General features: G+C 43.7%; 1 protein-coding gene across 2 annotated transcripts in view; it reads left to right on the top strand.

Annotated features, from left to right (window-relative positions):
* The window catches only part of LOC147108726 (peroxidasin homolog), a 287,308-nt gene extending 266,682 nt beyond the window's left edge, over positions 1 to 20,626 (top strand). The window contains exons 21-23 of one of the 2 annotated variants that reach the window (XM_086005483.1): positions 8,702 to 8,789; positions 11,349 to 11,462; positions 19,286 to 20,626. In XM_086005483.1, coding sequence (XP_085861609.1) covers positions 8,702 to 8,789; positions 11,349 to 11,462; positions 19,286 to 19,381 — 298 coding nt within the window. In that variant the 3' untranslated portion in view covers positions 19,382 to 20,626. Of the gene's footprint in view, positions 1 to 1,354; positions 1,598 to 8,701; positions 8,790 to 11,348; positions 11,463 to 19,285 lie in introns of those variants that run through there. The other variant, XM_086005485.1, reaches the window with a different exon arrangement.
* The last annotated feature ends 6,667 nt before the right edge of the window (positions 20,627 to 27,293 follow it).

Genomic DNA, 27,293 nt, shown 5'->3' with positions numbered 1-27,293 from the left:
AAGAAGAGTAGGGGAGTTATCCCCGGTATCCTGGCCAATACTTCTCCCTCAACCAACATAACTAAAAACAGATTATCTGGTCATTATCACATTGCTGTTTGTGGGACCTTGCTGTGCGCAAATTGGCTGCCGCGTTTCTCACATTACAACAGTGACTCCACTTCAAAAGTACTTTGAGACGTCCGGTGGTCATGAAAGGAGCTATATAAATGATAAATGCAAGTCTTTCTTTCTTTGTGCCAACCACAACAAATGATTCCATTTATGTTAAATTTTACAACTTGCTCTTTTCATTGTAGCACAGTTGTTGTTTGTTGTCTTGTTTATATTTAGTTATATTTAATTTCTTCTTTTCCCCCATTACTATTTTTATGATGTCCTCAAGCTATCATATGTTTTTTTCAGTTTTCCTTCAATTTATCCTGACATCTTAAAATGGTGATACACTTATACCCATGAGACTATAGAGCACATTCACCAATCCTGCCCTCCCGGTGCAGAGCCACACTCAAAAAGAGTGATGTAAAAAAATTGGTGCAACAGTATTTTAGCCCTATCTCCAGTTCACGTTTTCTGAGTGAAGATCCCCATTGGAAGTGTGGAATCTGTAAATTTACACATGTATTTTAAAACTTACTGGAAGTCATTTTTTTGTGTGTTGCATAATAAAAATGCTGAATTATTATTCCTTATTTGTTGGAGTACAGATCACACAGATTAATGCTAAGAAACTAGCTGCAGTTTGGTTATAACTTTTTATTGCCTCACTGAAATCAAGATCAATTAGTTTTTGCTTTACAAAAAAAAACTTCAAAAAAAGTTTTCTCTTTACAAAAGAATCTGCTGAGGCACTATTCCTGTTCCTCCCCTCCCCCTCTCTTTTCCTTTGTCTATTTCCATTAGATAACTCCCAGGTCCCAGTTCTGACAAAGGGATTTGCAGCCGAAACATTAAATTGTCTTTTTTCTCTTTTCAGATCCTAACAGATCTGTTTTGTATCAATTCAGATTTGCAGCATTTGCACTTTCTTTATTTTTGCAGTTTTTTTAATAATCAATTTCACAAAGAAAGCTGAGAACTTGTTGCCATTTTGTCCCCTATTTGTTTTGCATGTGTGTTACCCTGTGGAGATTTTTTACTGTACATATTCAATCATGACACTGTAACAGGTAGAATCTGATTGAGCAGTGTCTTCTAGATCCACTGCACCCTCGATTTTTCTATTCTGGTTTTTCTGAAATATGCTGGTGTGGCGGAACCACCAGAGGATTACGGACAATTGTATATAATTCCTTTTACAGCAATGTAGTACAGCTGGGGGCTGCACCTTTAATGTATCTGTTAACTGTACTAGGGCTTCTTTCCTGTACTCCGCGTGATGACATCATGCCGTCCGTCACGTGATCTCTCAACGGCAGGAAGAACGTGATGACGTCAGAGCTCGGAACCTTCTAGCAGTAGAGCTCGGAACCTGCTAGCAGTTGAGCTCGGAACCTTCTAGCAGTTTCCAGAGAGGCTTTCAAGCAGACCAGACCTATTTGCATTGTATCCTACAGTTTCCTGTACAGCTTCGTTTGTTCATTAAATTTTATTGTTTTTGATTTTCTGAGTCGATCTCAATTCTTCGGCTAGGAACCCCAGTTCCTACATTGGTGACCCCGATTTCTTCTAACAATTTTCGTTGAAGTTACATCATGGACACGAATGCCGTCACCCTCAAACTGCCGCAATTTTGGGAGCAACAACCGGCCGCGTGGTTTTTCCAGGCGGAAGCCCAATTTGCAATCCGGGGAGTAGCAGCGGATTCGACCCGTTATTATTACGTGGTCTCCGCCCTCGACAGCGCCACAGCCTCGTGGGTCATCAGCCTCCTCGAGAGTCCACCGAATGATGGCAAGTACAAAGCTTTAAAAGCACGTTTACTGCAGATTTTCGGTCTGTCCAAGTCGGAGCGCGCTCGCAGACTTATCTCCGTGCCCGGCCTCGGGGACTCAAAACCCTCAGAGCTCATGAGCCAAATGCTCACGCTTTTGGGCTCGGAATCGCAATGTTTTCTGTTCCGCGGGCTGTTTCTCTGTCAACTACCAGAGCCAGTACAGACGGCCTTGGCCAATACCGCGATCACGGATTGTGCTGATCTCGCCGCGGAAGCAGATAAAATATTCACCGTCTCACAACAATCTTGTGCAGCCACGAGGCGCCCATCCCCCACAAGAGCGAATCCGACGACTCCTCCTGCAGGCTGGTGTGCATACCACGCTCGTTTCGGCGCGAAGGCCAGAAATTGCCGTCCACCCTGCAGTTTCTCACCAAAAAAAAACCTACCTCAAACCAGCGGTTTCTGAGAAGATCAATAAGGCTTAAGGGACGCACCGGAGTTGCGACGGCTGTCGGGTCCGCAGAGAAACTCCTATACATTACAGACTCCCTGTCAGGGCGATGTTTCTCTGTGATACTGGCTCCCAGTGCAGTATCCTACCAGGGTCAAAGCTAGATCTTCAATCCGGCGGTCAAGGTCCCCCCCTCGAGGCAGCCAATGGTGCGGCCATTCGCACGTTCGGAAAGCGTAGGGTCCAGTTGAGTTTTGGCAGCCAACGTTTTGTTTGGGAGTTCATCACGGCGAATGTCTCTCAGGCCATCCTGGGGGCAGATTTCTTCTGCGCAAACGGGTTTCTCATCGACGTCCAACACTGCCGGCTAATCAGTGCCTCCACTTTTCACTCGGTCCCCTGCCACCGAAGCACCGCGATGTCTTGGTCAGTTGCCTGTGCAGTCCCATCTCCAAATGAGTTCTCTCGTCTTCTCAGTGAGTTCCCTGAGCTCACCAGGCCCACATTTTCTTCTTCAGTCGCGAGGCACGGTGTGGCGCACCACATTACCACGATAGGATCCCCCATTTATGCGAGAGCTCGAAGGCTAGAACCTGGTAAACTCGCGGCCGCCAAGGCGGAGTTCCATACAATGGAACGCCTGGGTATTATTCGACGTTCGAATAGTCCTTGGTCCTCACCGTTACACATTGTTCCTGAGCCGGGCGGCGGATGGCGACCATGCGGCGACTACAGATGCCTGAATGAGGCTACCACACCGGATCGGTACCCAATTCTTCACATTCAGGATTTTTCGGCCCATCTGGCAGGGAATTCCATCTTTTCCAAAGTAGACCTCGTCCGAGGCTATCATCAAGTGCCCGTGCATCCTCAGGACGTCCCCAAAACTGCCGTCATCACACCTTTCGGGCTCTTTGAGTTCCTTCGTATGCCGTTTGGGCTGAAGAATGCAGCACAAGCCTTCCAACGTCTCATGGATTCCGTGTTGCGCGATCTGCCGTTCATCTTCGTCTACCTAGACAACATCCTTATTGCCAATAACAGCACGAAAGAACACATTACGCACTTGCGTACCCTTTTTTCTCATCTCAGCCAACATGGCCTTATTATCAACCCGGCCAAGTGCCAGTTTGGGTTGCACAGCATTGATTTCCTGGGACACAGAATCACCTCAGAAGGCGCCGTCCCGCTGGCCATGAAGGTGGAAGTAGTCACCTCGTTCCCTCTTCCTCAGACCGTCAGGGCCCTCCAGGAATTTCTGGGAATGGTCAATTTTTATCATCGGTTCGTCCCCAAGGCGGCATTGTTGATGCAACCTTTGTACGAGGCCCTCCGAGGTAAATCGGGCAAAGACCCGATCGATTGGACACCCCAGATGGACCAGGCTTTCCTCGACACTAAGAACGCTTTTACTGCTGCGACCATGTTGGCACATCCCCTTCCGGGCACAACCATTGTCCTTACCACCGACGCATCTGATTATGCCATCGGGGCAGTACAGGAGCAGTGGGTCGACGGCAGATGGCAACCACTGGCTTTCTTCAGCCGCCAATTGCGGAAGAACGAACGCAAGTATAGTACTTTTGATAGGGAGTTGTTGGCATTGTTTCTGGCCATCCGCCATTTTCGCTTCCTACTGGAAGGACGCCCATTCACGGCTTTTGTAGACCACAAGCCACTTACTTTTGCGATGGCCAAGACAGCGGAACCATGGTTGGCACGGCAACAACGTCATCTTACGTACATATCTGAATTTACAACCGACATACAACATGTCTCGGGCAAAGACAACCTGGTGGCAGATTGTCTCTCCCGCGCCCAGCTCCACGCAGTACACCTGGGAGTCGACTATGTTGGTTTGGCAAAAGAACAGAAGGCAGACCCTGAAGTGCAGGCATACCGGACCGCACCTTCCAGCTTACAAGTGGCTGTCAGTTCCCAGGCCGCAGGGACGACACTCCTGTGTGACATCTCGATGGGCGTCCCACGTCCAATCGTTCCAGTCGAATGGCGCAGGAGAATTTTCGACACTATCCACGGGTTGTCGCACCCTGGCATGAGAGCGTCACAACGACTCATGGCAAAGAAATTCGTCTGGAAGGGCATGCATCTCAACATCCGTGACTGGACCAATACCTGTGTGAGTTGCCAGAAGTCCAAGATACAATGCCATGTTAAGGCCCCAGTCGCCACTTTTCCGGTTCCGGAGCGTCGATTCGACCATGTGCACGTGGACCTGGTTGATCCTCTCCCTTCCTCTCGCGGGTACACTCACCTCCTCACCGTGGTAGACCGCACCACCAGGTGGCCAGAGGCAATTCCTTTGGTTGCCACCACAGCGGCAGACGTCTCCAGAGCCTTCATCTCATCGTGGGTAGCTCGGTTCGGGGTACCGGCTGACATCTCCTCCGACCGGGGGTCTCAATTTACCTCTGAGCTTTGGAACGCCGTAGCTCAAGGTTTGGGCACCAAGCTTCATCGTACCACCGCCTACCATCCACAGGCGAACGGTCTGTGTGAAAGATTCCACAGGTCCCTTAAAACCGCACTGCGTGCTAGTCTCCGTGGGCCTAGTTGGGTGGACAGGCTCCCTTGGGTGCTGCTGGGTCTTCGCACGGCGCCTAAGGACGACCTGCATTCTTCTTCAGCAGAGCTGGTTTACGGCCAACCACTGAGTGCCTGGCGATTTTCTTCCTCCTCACAAGGAACCCTGGTCCCCAGCTCAGCAGCTTGTCAGCCACCAGGAAGCGGCTAGGAATTTCATCCCAGTGCCTACGTCGCATCATGACCTGCAGCGCTCCCATGTCCCGGTGGATCTTAAGAGCGCAGCACGGTGGCATAGTGGTTAGCACTGTTGCCTCACAGCGCCAGGGACCCGGGTTCGAATCCGGCCTCGGGTGACTGTCTGTGTGGAGTTTGCACATTCTCCCCGTGTTTGCGTGGGTTTCCTCCGGGTGCTCCGGTTTCCTCCCACAGTCCAAAGATGTGCGGGTTAGGTTGATTGGCTATGATAAATTGACCCTTAGTGTTAGGGGGATTAAATATGTGGGGTTACGGGGATAGGGTGGGATATGTGTTGGTGTAGGGGTTACGGGGATCGGGTAGGATATGTGTCGGTGCAGGCTCGATGGGCCGAAATGGCCTCTATCTGCATTGTGGGGTTTCTGTGATTCTGTGAATACGTGTTCATTTGGCAGAATGCTCGCAAAAACCCGCTCAAACCACCTTACACAGGTCCGTTCCGCGTCATCTCGTCAGGTGACAAGTCCTTCACAGTCGACATCGGTGGTAAGCCTGACCACATCTCCATCGACCGGTTGAAACCGGCGCATCTGGATCTGAGCGAACCAGTCGTCACCGCTCAGCCGCCTCGTTGTGGTCGTCCACCGTCGACTGCCGGTCCAGTACAGCCACAGTCATCCGCCGAGTCGCCAGTGCCCGCCTCAACGGGTCGACCACAGCCGGCCTCCTCTTCTCCGCCTGCGGCGTCATCCCAACCACAGCCAACGGCCAGTTCGTCTTCTAGCGCTCCGTTCCAGCTGCCGGGGTATCGCAGTCGGTCAGACAGACTCGTCAGACCCCCTTCTCGCCTTACCTTTTCTGTTAAAGGCAATTCTGGGGGGGCGCATGTGGCGGAACCACCAGAGGATTACGGACAATTGTATATAATTCTTTTTACAGCAATGTAGTACAGCTGGGGGCTGCACCTTTAATGTATCTGTTAACTGTACTAGGGCTTCTTTCCTGTACTCCGCGTGATGATGTCATGCCGTCCGTCACATGATCTTTCAACGGTGGGAAGAACGTGATGACGTCAGAGCTCGGAACATTCTAGCAGTAGAGCTCGGAACCTGCTAGCAGTTTCCAGAGAGGCTTTCAAGCAGACCAGACCTATTTGCATTGTATCCTACAGTTTCCTGTACAGCTTCGTTTGTTCATTAAATTTTGTTTTTGATTTTCTGAGTCGATCTCAATTCTTCGGCTAGGAACCCCAGTTCCTACACTAGCATATTTAAATAAACATAACTTGTATGTAAAACAAAAATATGAGAATGCTATGTCTTAGATAGGATCTGACAGCAGTAGACCGTCCGATACTACCTGATTCTACCAAAAACCTTCAAATGCTTTTTGTTAAAATTAACAACTTTTTTTTGTAAAAGCATAGTAAAGGAGAAGCGATCTTGTTCTTCTGCCAGTTTTTGTGACCCGTGAAAACTGCATGTTTTCACCTATCTATGCAGTGTCATATATAGAATATGTTTACAGTTGTGTCGTTCACTGTGCCTGGCCCCAGAACATGGCAGAATCTGGCAAAATTATTTTCTCCTATTGATTACCTAGAATTTACAGCACAGAACCAGGCCATTAGGCCCATCTGGTCCATGCTGATAATGCTCCACACAAGCCTCCTCCCACCCCTCTTCATCTAACCCTATCAGCATATCTTTCTATTCCTTTCTGTTTATCTAGCTTTCCCTTAAATACATCTATGCTATTTGTCTCAACTACTCCTTGTGGTCGCAAGTTCCACACTCTGGGTAAAGAAGTTTCTCCTGAATTCCATATTGGATTTATTAGTGACTATATTATATTTCTGGCCCCTAGTTTTGGTCTCCTCCCCCCCCCCCCCCCCCCCCCCACAAGTGGCAACATCTTCTCTACGTCTACCCTATCAAACCCTTTCATAATCTTCAAGACCTCTATCAGGTCACCCCTCGGTCTTCTCTTTTCTAGAGAAAAGAGCCCCAGCCTGTTCAGTCTTTCCTGATAGTTATAATCTGTCAGTTCTGGTATCATCCTTGGAAGTCTTTTTTTGCACCTTCTCCAGTGCCTCTATATTGTTTTTATACAATGGAGACCAGAACTGTGCACAGTACTCTTGAGTGTGGTCTAACCAAGGTTCTATATAATTTTAACATAACTTCTCTGCTTTTCAATGCTCTCCCTCTAGGATTGAACCCCAGTGCTTTGTTTGCATTTTTTAATGGCCTTATCAGTACTTTTAACCTGCGTCACTACTTTGAGTGGTTTCTGTATCTGTGCCCCGAGATCCCTCTGCTCCTCTACCCCATTTAGACTGTTATTTTCCAAGGAGTACGTGGCCTCCTTATTCTTCCTACCAAAGTGCACCACCTCACGCATATCTATATTGAATTATATTTGCCAGTTACACACCCATTCTGCAAGTATGTGCATGCTTCGCCATATTTAAACTAATAATTTATTGACATCTATATTCTAAAAGGAAAATGTAATTTGACAGTGCTGTACCTTCATACCGATGCTTTATTTTGTACACTCTCTTGTTTCTTCAACTTGTTTTAATTTTTTTTCAGACGAATTGTATTTTTTCCTCAGAATTTGTAAGGTAGATTTTTTTGTACTTTGAACAAGATAAAGACTTTCATTCCCCTATAACAGAAATTCCCTTATCCCTGTCCCTTCTACGTATTACAGCATAGCATTGAAATTATATGTTGCTGGTGACAAGAAAAAGGATTAAAATTTAGTAGCATTTTAGGATGCCACTAATTATGGTGTATATTGTAATGGAGTTTCTAATGTTAGTTAGTATTGTGTCCAGGGGTAAATCTAATGTGCCAGTACTTGTGTGCAGTGGAAGTGGATTTCAAATTACTCCAGTAATATTTATTCCATGATGCTGCTCGATAATTAAATAAATCCTTGCCCCGTCATACAATTTAACTTCAGCACAAATGAAGTTTAAAATGCACATAGGTTTATGTAAGCTTAGCTGCAGAATAATTCACCTCATTGAGATCATCTTGCAATAGCTGTTTCAAATTAATCAAGTTCCTGAAAGGTTACACTGATCTGAGAGCAGCAGTGATTAAAGGGATCGCAGTTCAAATCTAGCTACAACAGAGAAAAAGACTAAACAGATACAGTGTTCATTTGAGGAAAGATCGCAGAGGTTTTGTTAAAAGAATATTGGAGAAGTAAAGCCAGAAATTACTTTAGGTGATATTAGCAGATGAATGCATACTATTCCTGTGCTATTTAATACAAGCGCTGATCCTATTTTAAATGGGTTAATGCCTCCACTAAAATAGTAAATGGAGAAATGTCATATGAATACATTAAATTTGTTGGTTAATATCATCAACCAGGCTATAATGTCAAGGAAAATATAAAATGGAATGAGTGTAATTTATAAGTTAGGTAGAAGGTTATCTAGGGTAGATTTCCCTGTACCTTTCTTTCATATAAAATACAAACATAAAATGTATAAATTATACAATATTACTTGATATTCAGTTAGCATTAGGCCCATTCCTTCTAATTTGTCTCACGTTTCTGATATGTTCTCAATTTTTGAGATATTGTTATATGGTCATTTCCTTTAGAGATGTGGAAGTTCAGGAAAAGGTTTCCAACTCCTCCTCTGCACAGCTTGCTAACTGTGGGGCTGAACTGGAAAATCTAAGGAGAAAGGTAGGATTGTAACTCTTTACCATATATTTCAGATATTCTGTAAACTATATTACTGTTTGGATTTCATTTGTAAGAGCTAAAAATAGTTTGCACATTGAATTTAGATTCTTGTATGTCTGTACTCTATATTACACCGACCATTAAAAAAAAATAATTTTGGTGCTTACCAAAGTGAGGGATATTTTGACACCCCAAGTCAGCATCAAGCTGGTAGAGCATAATCACATACTCAGTAACTCCCCTGCTTTGCCTCATCACTGTGCCCTAATGGCAACCCTAGCAGAATGTACTCTACTGCACCAGTTTATGTTTCTCCATTTCCCACATCAGCTTTTCTTGTAGATATTCTTGAGTGAGATTGCTGATTTGTCCCAAGATGTGGCTAGTCCTGTGTTAGCAGCTGCCATAAATGAGTAAATTTTCACATTTGGCTTAGGACCTTATAGCCCATAGAGAGAGAGAGACTTTCTTACCAACAGTCTACATTGGAATGAAACTGAGGTAGAAGAGTATTGGCCTGGATCTTACACTAGGTTGCGCTGTTTTTTTTCAGCGCAATTCGCTCGAAATCGGCCAAACCAGCGCAAAAGATCGAGGACTTTCAAGCGCAGATAACATCCAACGCAAATCGAGATTCGGCGATCTTTTGCGCTGGTTTAAAAAGAAATCGCACGAGAAACCTACCCCGCCCACAAAACTAGCCACGCCCCTAGATCGAATTAATCACCATAGTGAGTTACCGCTAATTGCGCCCATTTGTGGGCTTTCGAAGCGGCTCTTAAAATTAAGCTTTTTTTTTAGGCACAAGGACATTAATAGGCATGTTTTAAAAGCTTTTAATTGTTTTAAATTTACTAAGAATCTGACTACTGTACACCAATGTAAATAGTTTTGTATTTAAAATCGGATTACTTACAGGTGGTGGGCTAGACACACTGATTAAAAATGCTTATTTTTTCTGGTAAACCCATTTTCAGCTGTATTAATAAAGCTGCACCAGGTCACCACTCTTAACTTTATCAAGGAGTATTTTTATAGTGCAAACATTTTTTTTAAGTTACACTCTATTGCGCTGGTTCATGGCAGATTTTACCTTCAGCGATATGCAAATGAGTTTGAGTGGAAACTTGCGAGAAAAAACACTTCTCAAAACGATAGCAATTTTGAGCGCAATTTACACCCGAACCGGCGATCGCACCCAAAGCGGAGACTCCTGCCCATTATGTTAACTGACCACACGCACTAGCTCTCCCCAACTTAACCGGTTTCACCTGGGGTTTCAGCCACCAATTGGGATAGTGTGTATCAGTCTTTTTAAATTTTACCCAGAATCTTGACATTCGAGCCGCATTACTTTCTAGAATACACACCCTGCCCTGTTCTATAACTTGTTCTAACTTCGCCCAAAGCAACAAGCTACAGCTTGCAGTGCTGCAGTTGCAGTCCTTTGTCTGTCCTTTTTTTAATTTCCAATGTACGTAACTGAATGTTGCAAGTATTTAGTTATTGTGCCTGCAGTACAGAAAGGTATTTAACCCACGGTTACGACAAATGTATAACAGACCAGCCAGGTCTATTGCATTGTTCTTTTATGACCCTATGCTCCCTATATATGCCTGAAAATTACCCTACATGATTCTTATGTCACTCTTCAAGGATAGGGTGGGGTTTTGGTGTACTGACACAGTACTGTGCATTCAGTTTCCTCTCATTCATTAATATCAACTTTTGCTTTGAAAAGTATTTTTGTTTTCATTTTAAGTTGTTGAGTTTCCCTACATCCTAATGATGACTCAATGGGTAGGTGCAGCAGTAATGTGGCACTGAACCAAGCTAGCACTGAGCCGAGGCCAATCAAATCGGGAAGTTTCTATGTTCAGTCCTTGGGGTCTGGCCTGAATTAGCCAATCTAATTTGGGATGACAATGGTGGGGTGGGGGTGGTGGAGAATCAGCTAGGGTTCTTGTAATGATAACTATCCAGTGACACTCTGATGGAAATGTACATGTATGGACAGGTTTGACTCTGGTATGACTGGTTCCATGGTTGAATATTCTACCAGTGCTAACTATCCAGCTTCATATGAAGAATGACATCTTGCCTGAATCAATAGAGGGCTACTGCCATTGCTTGTAGAACTGTATCACGAAATGAGTTCCTGCCTTCAGAAATGGAGGGGTAAATTGAGAAAATAGGAGGGGGAGTTAGTTCATCATTGACATTAGTCAGTACTGGAGCCCAGATTCAGGAATTGGGTCTGTTATTGCTGGTCTTTTCCAGTTGTGTTTTCATGATTTTTAAGAGTATATAATAGGTTTTCAACTAACCTACAGGACTTGCTGCTAACATCAAATATACTGGAAGGAGATCTTGAAAGTTAGGGGTTTTGAATCTTACAGTCTTTGATATGTACTGCTTTACAGTATGTAGTTAACTTCTGGGTAATAGTGTTAATGATGGTATACATCAAAGAAAATTAGTGTTTCTGAAAATATAAGGAAAAATCAAGACAATTATGTTGTCAACCTTAAACATGCTCTTTTAAAAATATATATATAGATAGAGAAGCTTGAAGCTCACTTGAAATTAACAGGCTGCATCGATAAGGATGGGAACATAAGACGTGAAGATGAACGTTGGCAGAAAGATCCATGCACTCTGTGCCACTGTAAGGTAGGAAATGAAACTCTGAAAGATATAAAGTGATTGAACTGCCAGGTATTTCATTAAGCATAGCTTGAGAACAGTAGCATCGCACACTGAACCAAATGCATCTATCTGTGTTCTCAATTCAACTTTGGTGGGGGGGAAATTGAGTGGGGTGTATAACGGGCGGTCGCTTTGCTACCATCGGTTTTGCACTCCCGCCAAAATTGAATTTCATCCACATGGTGAGGTAGCTGGACAAGAATTTACTGTACAAAACTTAAGTTAACTCAGTACTGTAGAACAAGGGAACATCCTACCTCCCCAGGGATCTATTAGAACAGGAAATTTAAAACACATATTTAGTGATTGCTTTAAAATGTTTCAGTTGACATTAATGGATTATCCAAACTCTAGATTCACTGATAAAGACATATACAAAGTAGTGCCCACTTCACAGAGGTATTTCTGATGCTGGTGGTGTTAGTAATAGCTGAGAGAGAGTGCCACCTAAAAATATGTGTTATTTTCATCAGATAGACAGTTTATATTCATTTTGATTATAGGTGTGGTGATGTAGTGGTTATGTTACTGGGCTAGTAATCCAGAGCCCTGCACTAATAATCCAGAGAACGTAAATTCAGCCTTCTGGACTCAACATCGAGTTCAACAATTTCAGACCATAACCTCGGCCCCTATTTTTTCACATGGCAGCTGTTGATGATTCTGCCATTCCCATTTACACCTCCTCTAGAGTCATCTTTTGTTTCTTTACTTGTCCCATTACCATCTCCTTTAGCCTTGCACCATCATCCCTTTGCCCTTTAATCTCTCCTGCCTTCCATCCTATCACCGACCTTCCCTTTTGTTCTTTCCTCCCTTCTCCCCCCCACCCCCGTTTCCCTGCCTCTGTACTTGCTTAAAACCTGGTACATTTCTAACTTTTTCCAGTTCTGACGAAAGGTCATCGACCTGAAACGTTAGCTCTGTTTCTCTCTCCACAGATGCCACCTGACCTGCTGAGTATTTCCAGCATTTTCTGTTTTTATTTCAGATTTCCAGCATCTGCCATATTTTGCTTTTTGTGTTCAATTCACACCAGTTTGAAGTTGGGTTTTTAATCATCTGGAAATAAAATGTGACTATTAACTGCCCTCTGAAGTGGCCTAGGAAACCGCTCAGCTGTATCTAGGAATGGGCAATAAATGCTGGCCTTACCAGAGATGCTCCCCCCTGGAGAATGGTTAAAAAAAACTCTTTCGGGGTGAATCTATTCTGGATCTTGAAGTCCATTTCATGCATCATATATGGACATTTTTGTGCAACAGTTTTTTTTTTACTTTGGGGGAGGAGCTGAATATTTACAAACAACTGCTAACCTACAGAGAAACTTCCCCAACAACAGATAATACCTTCTAATAAAATTCTGATTAACCTTAAAAGCAATTGGCCTCAAATTCGCTTCCTGATGTACGTACTTACAACTATTAGACCTGTGGCCTTTAACGGGCCAATTGCGTACAGCTCTTCCATAGCAACAGAGCAATGCATAACGTTACATGCCCTCCAAACTGCTATAAGCAATGCCACAGGTGATTGTCTACAATATAAACATATAGTCAGTGGGGGAGAAATTGGGTGAGTAGCGCCACCTGTTAGCGCCTAAAGAGGCAGTCAGTGGCTGTAGCGCCACTGGCTGCGCCTCCCGCGATATTCAGCAGGGGCGCTAATGGTGGCATTAGTCTTTTGCGCTGCGCCGCCACCGATGACGTCATCGGTGTGCGCAGCGCCACGTTCGTGCCCCAATCGCGATATTTGGTAGCGAACGCCGCTGTAGCGCCGATCGCTACCCGCGCCCGGTTCATGGGGACCTTGCTGCGCCGGCAGAGGCGCAAGTTAAGGTGGAGGTGCGGGGCGGCCGCCTGCCAGCAGCTCCGTCCCCGGCCTCCTGGTCCCCCCCCCCGCGGCATTGCCGGCTGTTTCCCGAGAGCCCGGCACTTCTCCTTGGTGCCGGGCTCTTTTGCCGGCACTCGCGATCGGGGCTCGTGCTGTTGCAGGCCCCTCCCACTTAACAGTGGGAGGAAGGCCTGCAGTACCGCAGCGTGCCATGCCGCAGCGTGTGGCGCTGCGGCGCGTAGCGCTGCGAAATTCACTTTCAGCGCCCTAAGAGGGATGCGGAGCGCCTCTAGCCGCGCCCCGTCTCCCTCTAGGGGCACTTCAACTGAATTTGCGGCGATCGCGGCGCAAATTCCAGCGCCCAGGCGAACTTTGCGCCGCTTGGGCGCCTCAGGCCAATTTCTAGGCCAGTGTGTTTATCTCCAGGTCTTAAAGAAAGTTAGTTAATTGTGTGGAGCGAGATCTCAAAATATTGCACGGATCCACCAAGGCAGAAAAATAGAACTCTCCAGCTACTTAACTTTACTCCAAAACATAGAGTATAATTTAGTATTTTTTTTATCACTGTGTTTGCACTGTTCTAGCTCTTGTACTAGAAATCACCTATGGTGTTGCTCATGGTGAGTCATAGAATATGCTGTTTTGTATCAGTAAGGGTGTTATCAACACAGTGTAATGGAAAATGTGACAAGGAAAGTGTTACAGGATTTAAATGTGATTTGTATAAGAAGTGTATGCTATATTAATATGTTATCACTCGGCCTTCCATGGCATTGCACATAGGCTACACTTGATCTTGACTTCCCTAACATGAAGCAGGGTTAGAGGGTGGGATATTTGGGCTAGGGTGCACAGACATAATTCAGTCCCCATTTTAAAGTCATTCATCTGTCCTTTAGATACAAAATATTAAAAATCTTGCAGCTGCACACACTTCCTTTCAATTCCTGTGCTATAATAATGGGAAATGGTGACTGGAAGTATGTGCAGAATTTAACATATTTAATATATTTCTCACACATGTTGTCCCTTTTTTGTGGGAGACTGTGATTATCGTAGAAAAATGTACTATTATAAATGTGCACATAGGAATTTACAACGGAAAAAGTTAACAGGAAACATGCACAGACATTTTGGCAGAGTCTACACTAGGCTGTGCTGGCCAGCACAATTCGCCCGAAATCGGCCAAACCAGCGCAAAAGATCGAGGAATTTCAAGTGCAAGTTACGTCCAACACAAATTGAGTTTCCACGATCTTTTGCGCTTGTTTAAAAAATCATCGCGCTGGAAGCAGGTCAGAAGATAACTAATGTAGAGTAATGAAACTAATAAATGGTTCTGTATTTTTTTTTTAGTCATTTTCAGTTATTTAAAATTGAGTTACTCACAGGTGCTGTACTAGACACTCTGATTAAAAATGTTTATTTTTTTGCGATAAACCCATTTTTAGCTGTATTAACAAAACTGCACCAGGTTACCACTCTTAAATATGTCACGGAATTTTTTTAATGCAAGGGGAGAAAAATGAACAATTATGTTCTAAAGCGTTGCCTGATTGCACTGGTTCATGGAAGATTTTACGTTTGTGATTATGCAAATCCACTTGAGCGGAAACATGACCCATAACTTCACTTAGGAAAACCAGCGCAATTTTGAGCACAATTTGTGCCCGGATTGCCGATTGCGCCCAAAGCGGAAACTCTACCCCAACATTTTTAATATTACCTCCTACGGTGCTGTACATTGAAAGTCAAAACCAAGTTGGGTCTTCAGGTCAAGCATATTTAAAAGGTGAGGTATAATTGGACCAGGGTTGAGGGAGGACGGCAATGCTGGATGCAGAAGAAGGCAGATGGGAATGAAAGTAAAGGGAGGAAACTGAAGGAGGATTAGAGGCTGGGTGGGGCAAGGAGAAATGTAATTAGTGTTACATGGTGGGGGAGGGGGAGGTACATAAGAAATAGGAGCAGGAGTAGGCCAATCGGCCCCTCGAGCCTGCTCCGCCATTCAATAAGGACTGGAGGTAGATAAACAATGGCAAACATTTAAAGATAGAATGACAAAATTGCAAAAATTGTTTATACCAATCTGGCATAAAAGGAAATCTAAAAAGGTGACTCAACCGTGGATAACAGGGGAAATTAGAGACAGCATAAAATCCAAAGATAGGGCGTATAAAATAGCCAAAAAAAGCGCCAGAGCGGAAGATTGGGAACAGTTTAAGATAGAGCAAAGGAGGGCAAAGGGCATAATCAAGAGGGGCAAAATAGCTTACGAAAACAAGCTGGCGGAAAATATAAAAACTAACTCCAAAAGCTTTTATAAGTATATCAAAAGGAAAAGACTGGTGAAAACCAAAGTTGGTCCATTGCAGTCAGATACGGGGGAATATATAATGGGAAATAAGGAAATGGCAGATCAACTAAATGCATACTTTGGGTCAGTCTTTACGAAGGAAGACACAAAAAACCTCCCTGGGATATCGGGAAAAATAGGGACATTGGCAAAGGAGGAACTGACGCAAATCAATATCTCTAAGGATATGGTGTTAAGGAAGCTAAAGGGATTGAAGGTGGACAAATCCCCAGGGCCTGATAACATGCATCCTAGGGTACTGAAGGAGGTGGCCCTAGAGATAGCGGATGCACTAAGGATGATTTTTCAGAATTCATTAGACTCGGGAACAGTGCCGATGGATTGGAGGGTAGCTAACGTTACCCCACTATTCAAAAAGGGGGGTAGGGAAAAAGCAGGTAATTACAGACCTGTAAGCCTTACATCAGTTGTGGGCAAAATGCTGGAGTCCATCATTAAGGATGAAATAGCGGAGCACTTAGCAAATGGGGACAGGATAGGACAGAGTCAACATGGATTTACAAAGGGTAAATCGTGCTTGACTAATCTATTGGAATTTTTTGAGGGAGTAACTGGTAGAATAGATGGGGGAGAGCCAGTAGATGTGGTGTACCTGGACTTCCAAAAGGCCTTCGATAAGGTCCCACATAAAAGATTAGCATGGAAAATTGAGGCTCATGGGATAAAGGGGAAAGTTTTGGCGTGGATAGGGAACTGGCTGTCAGATAGAAAACAGAGAGTTGGAATAAACGGCTCATTTTCTGAATGGCAGGCAGTAACAAGTGGGGTACCACAGGGATCTGTCCTGGGCCCCCAGCTGTTCACAATTTACATTAATGACCTGGATCAGGGAGTCGGATGCAGCATTTCCAAATTTGCAGACGACACTAAACTAGGAGGGGGGGTGGGCTCAGAGGAAGAGACCAGGAAGCTCCAGAGCGATTTGGACAGACTGGGCGATTGGGCGGATAAATGGCAGATGCACTATAATGTGGACAAGTGCGAAGTTATCCACCTTGGGTGCAGGAACGGGAGGGCAAATTATTATTTAAATGGCAATAGATTGGGAGAGGGGGAAGTACAGAGAGACCTGGGTGTTCTTGTACACCAGTCACTGAAGGCGAGCATGCAGGTGCAACAGGCGGTCAAGAAGGCAAACGGTATGCTGGCCTTCATAGCAAAAGGGTTAGAATACAGGAACAGGGATACCTTGCTGCAGCTGTACAGGGCACTGGTGAGACCACACCTCGAGTACTGTGTACAGTTTTGGTCGCCTCATCTGAGGAAGGATGTTCTTGCCATGGAGGGGGTGCAGCGGCGATTCACCAGGCTGATACCAGGAATGGCGGGAATGACCTATGAGGAGAGACTATGTAGTTTAGGGATGTACACACTGGAGTTTAGAAGATTGAGAGGGGACCTCATAGAAGTGTATAAAATTCTGACAGGTCTAGACAGACTGGATGCAGAAGGAATGTTTCCCTTGGCGGGTGAGAACAGAACTAGAGGACATAATTTAAGGATAAGGGCTAAACCATTTAGGACAGAGATGAGGGGGAATTTCTTCACTCAGAGAGTGGTGAACCTGTGGAACTCATTGCCACAGAGGGCAGTGTACGCCAGCTCATTAAATATATTTAAGAGGGAATTAGATATATTTCTACGGGCAAAAGGGGTTAAGGGTTACGGAGAGAAGGCGGGGACGGGATACTGAATTAAAGGATCAGCCATGATCTCATCGAATGGCGGAGCAGGCACGAAGGGCCGAATGGCCTACTCCTGCTCCTATCTTCTATGTATAAGATCATGGCTGTTCAGAGGAAGGAGAAGGCTGGGGAGATGGACGAGGATGGAAAGAAAGACAGACTTACATTTATATCGTGCATTTCACGACCACCGGACGTCCCAAAGCGCTTTACAGTCAATGAAGTACTTTCTGACGTGTAGTCATTGTTGTAATGTAGGAAACGCGGCAGCCAATTTGCGCACAGCAAGCTCCCACAAATAGCAATGTGCTAATGACCAGATAATCTGTTTTAGCGGTGTTGATTGAGGGATAAATATTGGCCAGGACACCAGGGATAACTCCCCTGCTCATCTTCAAAATAGTGCCATGGGATTATTTACCTCCACCTGAGATAGCAGACGGCCTCGGTTTAACGTCTCATCCAAAAGATGGCACCTCGGACAGTGCAGCACTCTCTCAGTACTGCACTGGAGTGAGTGCAGTACTGAGTGGGAGGGCAAAATAATTTTTTTTAACATGTAAATTATTCAGTTAAAAGGATACTTTTAATGTAAGGAGCGCTGATTATAGTTTTCTTCATATATTCTACACAACTGAGGTAGATAGGGGATGGAGGGAGATGGGGCGGGTGCAGAGGGATAGGGAGGGGAAGGGGTAAGGAGAGGGTGGGTGTACAGAGGAAGATGGGATGGGGAGAAGAGAGAGATGGGGAAATTGCGATACAGGTTGCGGGGCAGAGGGCAATGGGAAAACGGCAAATGTTCAAGGCAGGAAAGGGGGCAAATGAGGAAAAAGGTGGAATGAGGGCAATTTCCTAGGATTACTTTTAATACATGTGTATATAAAAAGGTACTGATTGCGGTATTCTTTACATACAATGCAAAAGATGGGGCCATTTGGCATGGGGATCCAATCTCTCCTCTTCTGCATCTATCTATACTTTTCTGCTTCTGTCTTTTTTCCTTTTTCCTGTTTCTCTCTTGCTAATGCGTTTTTCTTTCTCTCCTGTTCTGCTTTTACTTTTCTTACCTTTTGGGCTGGAGGTGGTGGGGTAGTATAACATAGTGTTGTGGGGAAAGGAGCCACCAACAGCTGCTGGCTGCATTTGGGGTGGGGGTTGTGAGGAACTATGGCTCTCAGTAATTCCCTTCCGTCTCCTCCCCAAACATTTGCACTTACCTGAACCGTCGCTCCCATCACATCCCTACCCTTTGACCTTTCAATTACCTACCGTCCCTTCACTATCAGGTAAGCAGGGAGGGAGCACAGTTACCGGGGGAGGGATCCCAGAAATTCCGGGAACACGGAGGTCCTGCCGAATTTAACGGTAGGACCTCATTTTCACTTTTTTACTCCATTTCCCGCCTGGTAGCCAGCCAGATTGACAGGCTGGCCGGCTGCCGGGTGGGAAATCCAGCGTTAGAAGGCTGTTGCCGGGGACAGTCCCCGGCAAACAGGAGGGAGGGGGGACCAGGAGCGATCGCGGGGCAGAAGGGGAGGGTCGGATCGGCTCAGGAGGCAGGGGGGACAGGCTCAGGATCACGGGGGTGGTGAGGGGGTGGCCGATCGCAGCAGAAGATTTGCTTGAGGGGCTGGGGGAGCACCATTTATAGATTCGGAATATGAATAGGAATTTAGAATGGGAAGAAGTTGATAGAAAAATGTGATTTAAAATATGACAGCAAGAAGTCAAGTTGTGCAGACAGGAAGTGCGTGCAGAGGTAAGATCTTTAATAAGGTAAGTACACAGAAACTCGGGTATATACCGATTGATATATAAAAATCAATCTGTTAGACTTGATCTTTTATGAGATACATATAAGCTTTTTATTTACCATTTAATACCTACAGGATACAGAGACCAAATGTGTGGTGACAACCTGTCCTCAGAACTGCAAAAACCCAGTAAAGAAGCAAGGCAAATGTTGTCCTGTCTGTGAGGAGTGACACCGGTAGAGACGACCAGTAAAAATCCAAATATGTAAAATCAACAGATTATATCATCCAGGCACTGAATACATCTGCGATTGTTTGAATTGTTCTGCATTTCTGCCCCCGTTCCATTCCTCACCCCCACCAGAAGTCTGACCCACACAGTCAGCACGGACATATTGACTGTTAAGCTGGAATGGTCCAAGTGTTTAAATTTTGCTCATGCCCGCTCGTTACAATCTGCACTGTTTTAAAGAAATGTGTCCTTTTTACAGTGAGTATCATATCAGGATTTCTATAAACACAAAACATGTTTTTAAACTATACAGACATCAAGGTGCTTCATAGTTACCTCAGAACAAACGGTTTCTCATCATTGTGGTGCTAAATATTTAGTTTTTATCGGTTTTTAAAAAAAGGTATTACATCTTGAATTTTATACATTGTACCAATTTTTTTTAATTTGTTGGACTTGTCGGTTTGTATACACTGTTATATTTTGTACAGCCCTCAGTTGGACCTTCAATTAATTATATCATGGAAAATACGACTTGTTACATCAGGGTTAAGGTGAAAACTGCTAACTTTTTCCGTAATATTTTCAGAGGACGTGGACCCATTTCTTAGAATAGACTAAGTGTCATCAACCTGCTCACCTCCTAAATATGCTGTAAGAACTGACCTGCATTGTAATGTGTATTGATTAGATTGGGTGCTTTAAATGACAGGTATTAATGATTAGAGGGTAAATTTTCAGTGGGCTCTTCACCATCCAACACATATTGAAAACTCATGTGAGTACAGGCCTTGATTTGCCCTCAATTGATGTAGGGAAAATCATGGGCTGAGCTAGATATTTTTTTGAATTATGCTCCCAGTGGGCAAGGCACAAAGCCATGAACACAAAGTGGAAAATGTATTCTTGTATGACAATGTATAAATAAGGGAATCATTTGCCCTGATTCCAGGTCTAGAGGGTCATTTTCCAAGTACGTGCTACCAGCAGGGACCCACGCGTGTCACCATCACACACTCGAAAATTGCAGGCGTGTGATTTCAATGTATGGAAAATCACAGCAGCGCATCTGGTTCCCTCCCCACCGCCAGCCTGTACTTGGAAAGTTACCCCTATGGCTTGTATCTGTTTTCACTGCTCATCAAGTTGTAATTTCACTTGTGTATGAAGTGAAACTCGCTACATGACACTGTATGTACTCAGCCAGTCTGAAAAAAACTTCAATTAAAAACACATGTATTTTTGCTCTTTCTGTCCAGTATCTCATTCTCTCACTGTTGTATTACCTGGTAGGAAAATATTTGAATTGTGAACTTGAAGTTTTACAGGGAAACCTAATTGTTTTATTTATTTATTACATTACATTTTTGTGCTTTTTATTTTTTAAGTTTTTCCCACTCGGAAACCTTCAGCTGAGGAAACCGAGGCAGGCTCAAGCCACTGACCAGAGGCAGGCTCAAGCCACTGACCACTCACTAGGTATGCAATAGGAAGGCTCGTTTGTGGTTGGACACTATGCTGTCACTTTCTCCTTCAGCAAGTGGAGATGCTGGTGGTAATTTTCAGCTTACCACTAGAAAGTGAACCTGGCGTTGTGGGTCGAGCGCCCATTATGGAAATTGCACGATTTTTCCTTTCCACTGATCTGACAGAAAATGGGTGGGGAGAAATTTACAATGTTGAAAATTTTTTACAAATGATAGGTGCATTATGCAAAGCAACATTGTAACACTGCTTCGCAAAACACAGGTAGAAGGGAGATAGTTATTTTTTCTCTCACTCTGCATCCCCACCGCCCCCCCTCCCCCCACCATCTTTACTCTCTTTCCTCCCCTCTATTTATCTAGGAATAAGGGTAGGTCATTGTGCCTGCCCTGCACATTTTGATTAGCCAACACATACATGGAAATGGGTGCGGGTGAACTTTGAGCTTATCATTCTGAATGAATGTTTATTTTAAGTCAGAGCAGTTGGTTTCACTATTAAACTGAAAGAATGCAGATGAACCGTACCTCCTATTACTGCTATTTAGCAGCCAAAATATGCACATCTCTCTCTCCTGAAAGGTACACAGATTTTGTTGAAACGTCCTCTGAAAGTCTGATTCATTTGCCAAATTTCACACTTTGCTTTGTTATATTCATCGTTTTTTTCTTGTGATTCTGGTTTCTTTGCTCAGATGTGGATTTTTCTTTTAAATTTGCTGTGAACAATCTTGCTGTGAACAATCTTGCTGGTCACCTATTCCAGACACTAATGAAAAGACTGTGCAAAGGGATATAACCATTCACCAGATCAGGTTATCATTAGTTTGCAATTACAGAATCCATCCACCTTTTTCAAATCGAAAAGGCGAGGGCAGGATGACAGATGGCCATGACAGATATTGGAGAACTAGGATAGAGTCAGGGAAGACTTAAAATAATGTGAACATCAGTTTATACTGTATATTTTTAACAGTTTGTCAGAAGCCCATAATTAGCTCTTTTAAAATCAACGGTTAATCCTACAATTATCAATGTAATAAAATATTATCTATCTCCTTTCCTTGTCATTGAAAGTTCACATACTATATTTTATCTTTAAAACTGATGTTTCCAGCATTAAACTTAGGTATAAACTGCACCAAGTGCACACACTATTTGTTTTTTTGGTTGTATATTTCTGATGGATTTTCCGGTTTTCAATTGAAGTGCCCTGCTTGTAGCTCAAAGTTTCAACACTGCAGAAGCAACTTCACTGCCTAAGAGCTAAAACAGACATGCTTCTTTTACATTTATATTTTCCGTCTTCAACTAATACCGCTGCTTCTATATCAAATAAAATATCCTAATGATAAGGTTTCATTGGAATATTATTGTTTAACTGTTGTTTGGATCATTTGATGGCTACGCCAATACCTGCGTTGATCCTGCTCAGTAAGCCCATGCTAGAATGTGCAAGGAATGCCTGTGCCCTCGTGGTCTAGGTAAGATTAGAAGCAAGCTGCGTGCGAGGTTAAAAAATTCTATGCTTTGATTTTTATCTTCTAGTTTGCTCTCTACTTCCTCCTCTTCTCGGCAGTGAAACATGTTGAAGTACAATTTCAAGGTCAGTGACGGTCCTCCTGCTGCTTGTCCAAAGAACCAATCTTTGTATAAGAGTTTGGAAAGTCAATATCAGTTGGCTATTCAACTGTGAAGGTTTATCATCGTCAAGCCACTGAGAAATGAAGTGGTGCCGGCAGTATATTTGTGGTCTGCAGAAATCACTTTACTCTAAACAGGTACCAGTACATGTCGTATATCAACCCCCTTAATTGCTTTGTAATTTGAGGCTTGTAAATCTATTTTACTTAGATTTAAAACCACATCCTTTTGCTCTAAGAGACAATTCCAACCTTACCACGAAAGCAATATTACTTTTATTTTTGAATTTGCCCTGTTCACTCCTGTGGGTACTTAGGTAACCTGTGTTATATTTTTAGTTTGTGAATGTTTGAGGAAATACTCTTGCAACCCAAATGATCTCGCCTCTCTTTCCCAACCATGCCTTTGGGTTAAGTAGGGTTACCAAATTCTATCTGTAACTACTGTACACTGGATTTAAGACCCCCAATTTTATGTCAATTTCAGGAAAGCCTCATAATGTTGCTGGATCCCAAAAGCAGTATTCCAGGTACATAAATTTTTTAATGGAAAGAAAATAGCAGTGGGGTAAAGGAAACTGACTGTCTCTCAACCGCTCCCCTAAATATTTCGGCTAAGTTTTTTTAAATATCCAGGAATGAAATGCCTAACACTACCAATAATGTTCATTCTTAGCGATATTTCACCCTATTGGAAAACTTGCAGGGAGGAAAGCTGATTTTTTTTTTTTAGATTTTAAGCATGCTCTGAAAACAGCTCAAATGGTGCTGTGCTGGCAGCAGGACTCCTTGTGCACTGCACGCTCTTGCTGCTGCAGTTAGAACTTTCAGAATGTCTCTTGCGTTTCATTTGAGATTTTTTTTTAATTAATATTCCACGGGCAGATTTACCCAGCGACAAAATTATCGTCTCATTACCAATCTAGTCATACCATAATAATCTATGTTTTAGGACATGTTATAGAATGACTGTGTCTCTTTAATTATATTCCTGAGTGAAGGCACCTATCCATTTAGGCTAAGTATGTCCAAGGTGATATTATCTACAATTATTCATACCCTTTGTTGTAACAGGAGAGACATGCCCATACTGGCTGAGTACTTGTCAATGAAGAAATGCATGAAAATGATAGTCAGGCATAGAACAAAAATTTTTGCAATGAAGGTTATAAACGTAGAATTGAGATTGTTAAAACAAATCATATAAATAGTTATGACAGCTACAATGTTAGACCCCAGCCTTCTATGCTATTTCTCAAGAGATTTAATCCTTTCAAACCTGAAGGGAAGCCTAACAATCTTTAGCACAAAGGCAAGTAATATATTTTGAATGTAGAAATTACTGTTGATATTAGTGCCGAAGCACTTGATGCATATGTGTGGCATTTCGCTGTTCTCTGTTTTATCTGAGGCATTATCTGATTTATTGTAAGCAGGTTAATGCCTAGATAAAGAGAAAATAGTTAGAAATGTCCAATATGGATTTCAATAGGGATATAAGAAACGAATAGGAGGGGGAATAGGCCATAAGGTCCCTCGAGCCTGCTCCGCCATTCAATAAGATCATGGCTGATCTTCTACCTCGACTCCACTTTCCCGCCCTATCCCCATATCCCTTGATTCCCTTAGTGCCCAAAAATCTATCGATCTCATCCCTGAATATACTCAACGACTGAGCCTCCACAGTCATCTGGGCTAGAGAATTCCAAAGAGTCACCACCCTCTGAGTGAAGAAATTTCTCCTCATCTCAGTCCTAAATGGCCGACCCCTTATCCTGAGACTATGACCCCTAGTTTTAGACTCTCCAGCCAGGGGAAACAGCCACTCAGCATCTACCCTGTCAGGCCCTCTAAGAATTTTATACATTTCAGTGAGATCACCTCTCATTCTTCTAAACTTCAGAGAATATAGGCCCATTCTACTCAATCTCTCCTCATAGGAAAGCCCTCTCATCCCAGGACGAACATGCTTAACAATCCTCGTTGAATTCTTTAAGGAGGTAGCAGACATGGTAAATGGGGGAAATGCAGTGGATGTAGTGCACATGGACTTTAGGAAAGTCTTTGACAAGGTACCACATGGGAGATTGGTAGATAAGATTGGGGTATTTTTTGTATTTATTTGCGGGATGTGGGCATCACTGGCAAGGCCAGCATTTACTGCCCATCCCTAATTGCCCTCGAGAAGGTGGTAGTGAGCTGCCTTCTTGAACCGCAGCAGTCCGTGTGGTGAGAGTACTCCCACAGTGCTGTTAGGGAGGGAATTCCAGGATTTTGACACGGTGACGATGAAGGAACGGCGATATACTTCTAAGTCAGGATGGTGTGTGATTTGGAGGGGAACTTGGAGGTGGTGGTGTTCCCATACGCCTGCTGCCCTTTTCTAGGTGGAAGAGGTCGCGGGTTTGGGAGGTGCTGCCGAAGACGCCTTGGTGAGTTGCTGCAGTGCATCTTGGAGATGGTACACACTGCAGCCACGGTACGCCGGTGGTGGAGGGGGTGAATGTTTAAGGTGGTGGATAGGGTGCCAATCCAGCAGGCTGCTTTGTCCTGGATGGTGTTGAGCTTCTGTGTTGTTGGAGCTGCACTCATCCAGGCAAGTGGAAAGTATTCCATCAAACTCCTGACTTGGGTATGGAATTAGGGCGAGGATAGCAAAGTGAACTAAAAATTGGTTAGAAGGGAGAAAACCGAGTAGGAGTTGCATAGAAACGTAGAAGATAGGAGCAGGAGTAGGCCATTTGGCCCCTCGAGTCCGCTCCGCCATTTAATGAGATCATGGCTGATCATCCAAACTCAGTACCCTGTCCCTGCTTTCTCCCCATATCCCTTGATCCCTTTAGCCTCAAGAAATATATCCAACTCCTTCTTGAATATATTTAATGAATTGGCCTCAACTGCCCTGTGTGGCAGAGAATTCCACAGGTTCACCACTCTCTGGGTGAAGAAATTCCTCCTCATCTCTGTCCTAAATGGCTTACCCCTTATCCTTAGACTGTGACCCCTGGTTCTGGACTCCACTGCCATCGGGAACATCCCTCCTGAATCTAGTCTGTCTGGTCCTGTTAGAATTTTATAAGTTTCAATGAGATTTAAGGGTAGTTTTCAGAGTCGCTGGAAGCAGGTAGTAGTGTCCCTCAGGGCCACTTCTGTTCACTATATATATCAATAATTTGAATATAGATCTAAAAGGAGTGGTGTTGAAATTAACAGAAGTGCCACAATAGGAGGTAAAGTTAATTCTCTAGAAGACCAAAAGAGGCTGCAAAGGGATATTGATAAGATGGGGGAATGGGCTAAAAAGTAGTTATGGAATTTAATGTCAGTATGTATGAGGTGATGCATTTTAGTTTTTTTTTAAAAAGCGGTCATTATACTCTGAATAGAAGTAGCCTCAGTGCTGTGAAAGAACTAAAAGATTTGGAGGTGCAGGTTCACAGGACATTAAAGGCTGATTGGCCGTTTTGAAAGAAAAAGCGAACGGAATTCTAGGTTTTATCACAAGAGGTCAGAATATAAAAGCGAAGTGGCAATGATGAGCACTGTGTGAAGTATTGGGCTCCACGCTATAGGAAAGATATTGTGGTTTTCGAGAGGGCACAGAGCAGATGCATTCGCATTCGCATTCTACCTGGCATGAAAAAATACAAATAGGAAGAAAGACTTCAATAGTTGTTTTTTTCAGTAGAGCAATGCAGATTATGGGGCAATATATAAAATTATGAAAGAATGAAACAGAATAGATAGAAGCAGACTGTTTCCAGTAGCTGGAGGATCTAGATAAAGGGGCCATAGAATCTAGATTAAATGTAAAAGATTCAGAACAGGAAGCAAGAGAAACTCCTTTACAGCCAGAGTTGTGAGGCTGTGGAATTCTCTCTCAAGGTTAGTGGTTGAGACAGAACTATGTGAACATTCAAGATTAGGTGGATCAAAGAAAAGGGAGGTAAAAGGATATGTGAACAGGGTGGGTAAATGTGATTAGGACTATTTGTTCATATGGAGTGTAAACGCCAATGGTGATTGTTGAGCCAAAGGTCCTGTTTTCGTGTTGTAACTTCTATGTATTTCTATACTTCGTCATTAAAGCAGCAGACCACAAATATAATATGGATACATAAAGTGTTGTAACCAAACCAGAACATGCTGCAAACACTCAGCAGGTCAGGCAGCATCTGAGGAGAGAACAAAGAAGTTAAGATTTCAGGTATGGACCCTTCATCAGAAGTGGCAAGTATTACAAATGAGCAACATTTAAAAAGGAACTGAAAAAGCAGAAGGGGGGGGGGGGGAAGGAAACAGACACACAGGAAAAGAGAAAGAATGACTTATAAGATGCTTAAGTGAAGATCAAAGGGATGGTTAAAAAAACAAGCATGAGACAATAGGAGACACAATGACAGAAATCAAAGAGTGAAAAGACATATAAGGAGACACGATGTGCATAGATTAGGAGAAAAGAAAAATAAAGGCTTGCATTTATACAGCACCTTTCACAACCACCGGATGTCCCAAAGTGCTTTACTTTTGAAGTGTAGTCACTGTTGTAATGTAGGAAATGTGGCAGCCAATTTGTGCACAGCAAGTCCCACAAACAGCAATGTGATAATGACCAGATAACCTGTTTTTGTTATGCTGATTAAGGGATAAATATTGGCCAGGACACAGGATAAGTCCTCTGCTCTTCTTCGAAATAGTGCCATGGGATCTTTTACTTCCACCTGAAAGTTTAACGTCTCATCTGAAAGACGGCACCTCCGACAGTGCAGCCCTCCCTCAGCACT

This window comes from Somniosus microcephalus, chromosome 13, assembly GCF_052327205.1.
Source record: "Somniosus microcephalus isolate GS21.2 chromosome 13, FLI_Smic_1.0, whole genome shotgun sequence".
Lineage (NCBI taxonomy): Eukaryota > Metazoa > Chordata > Chondrichthyes > Squaliformes > Somniosidae > Somniosus > Somniosus microcephalus.
This window is presented reverse-complemented; position numbering and strand designations above follow the sequence as displayed.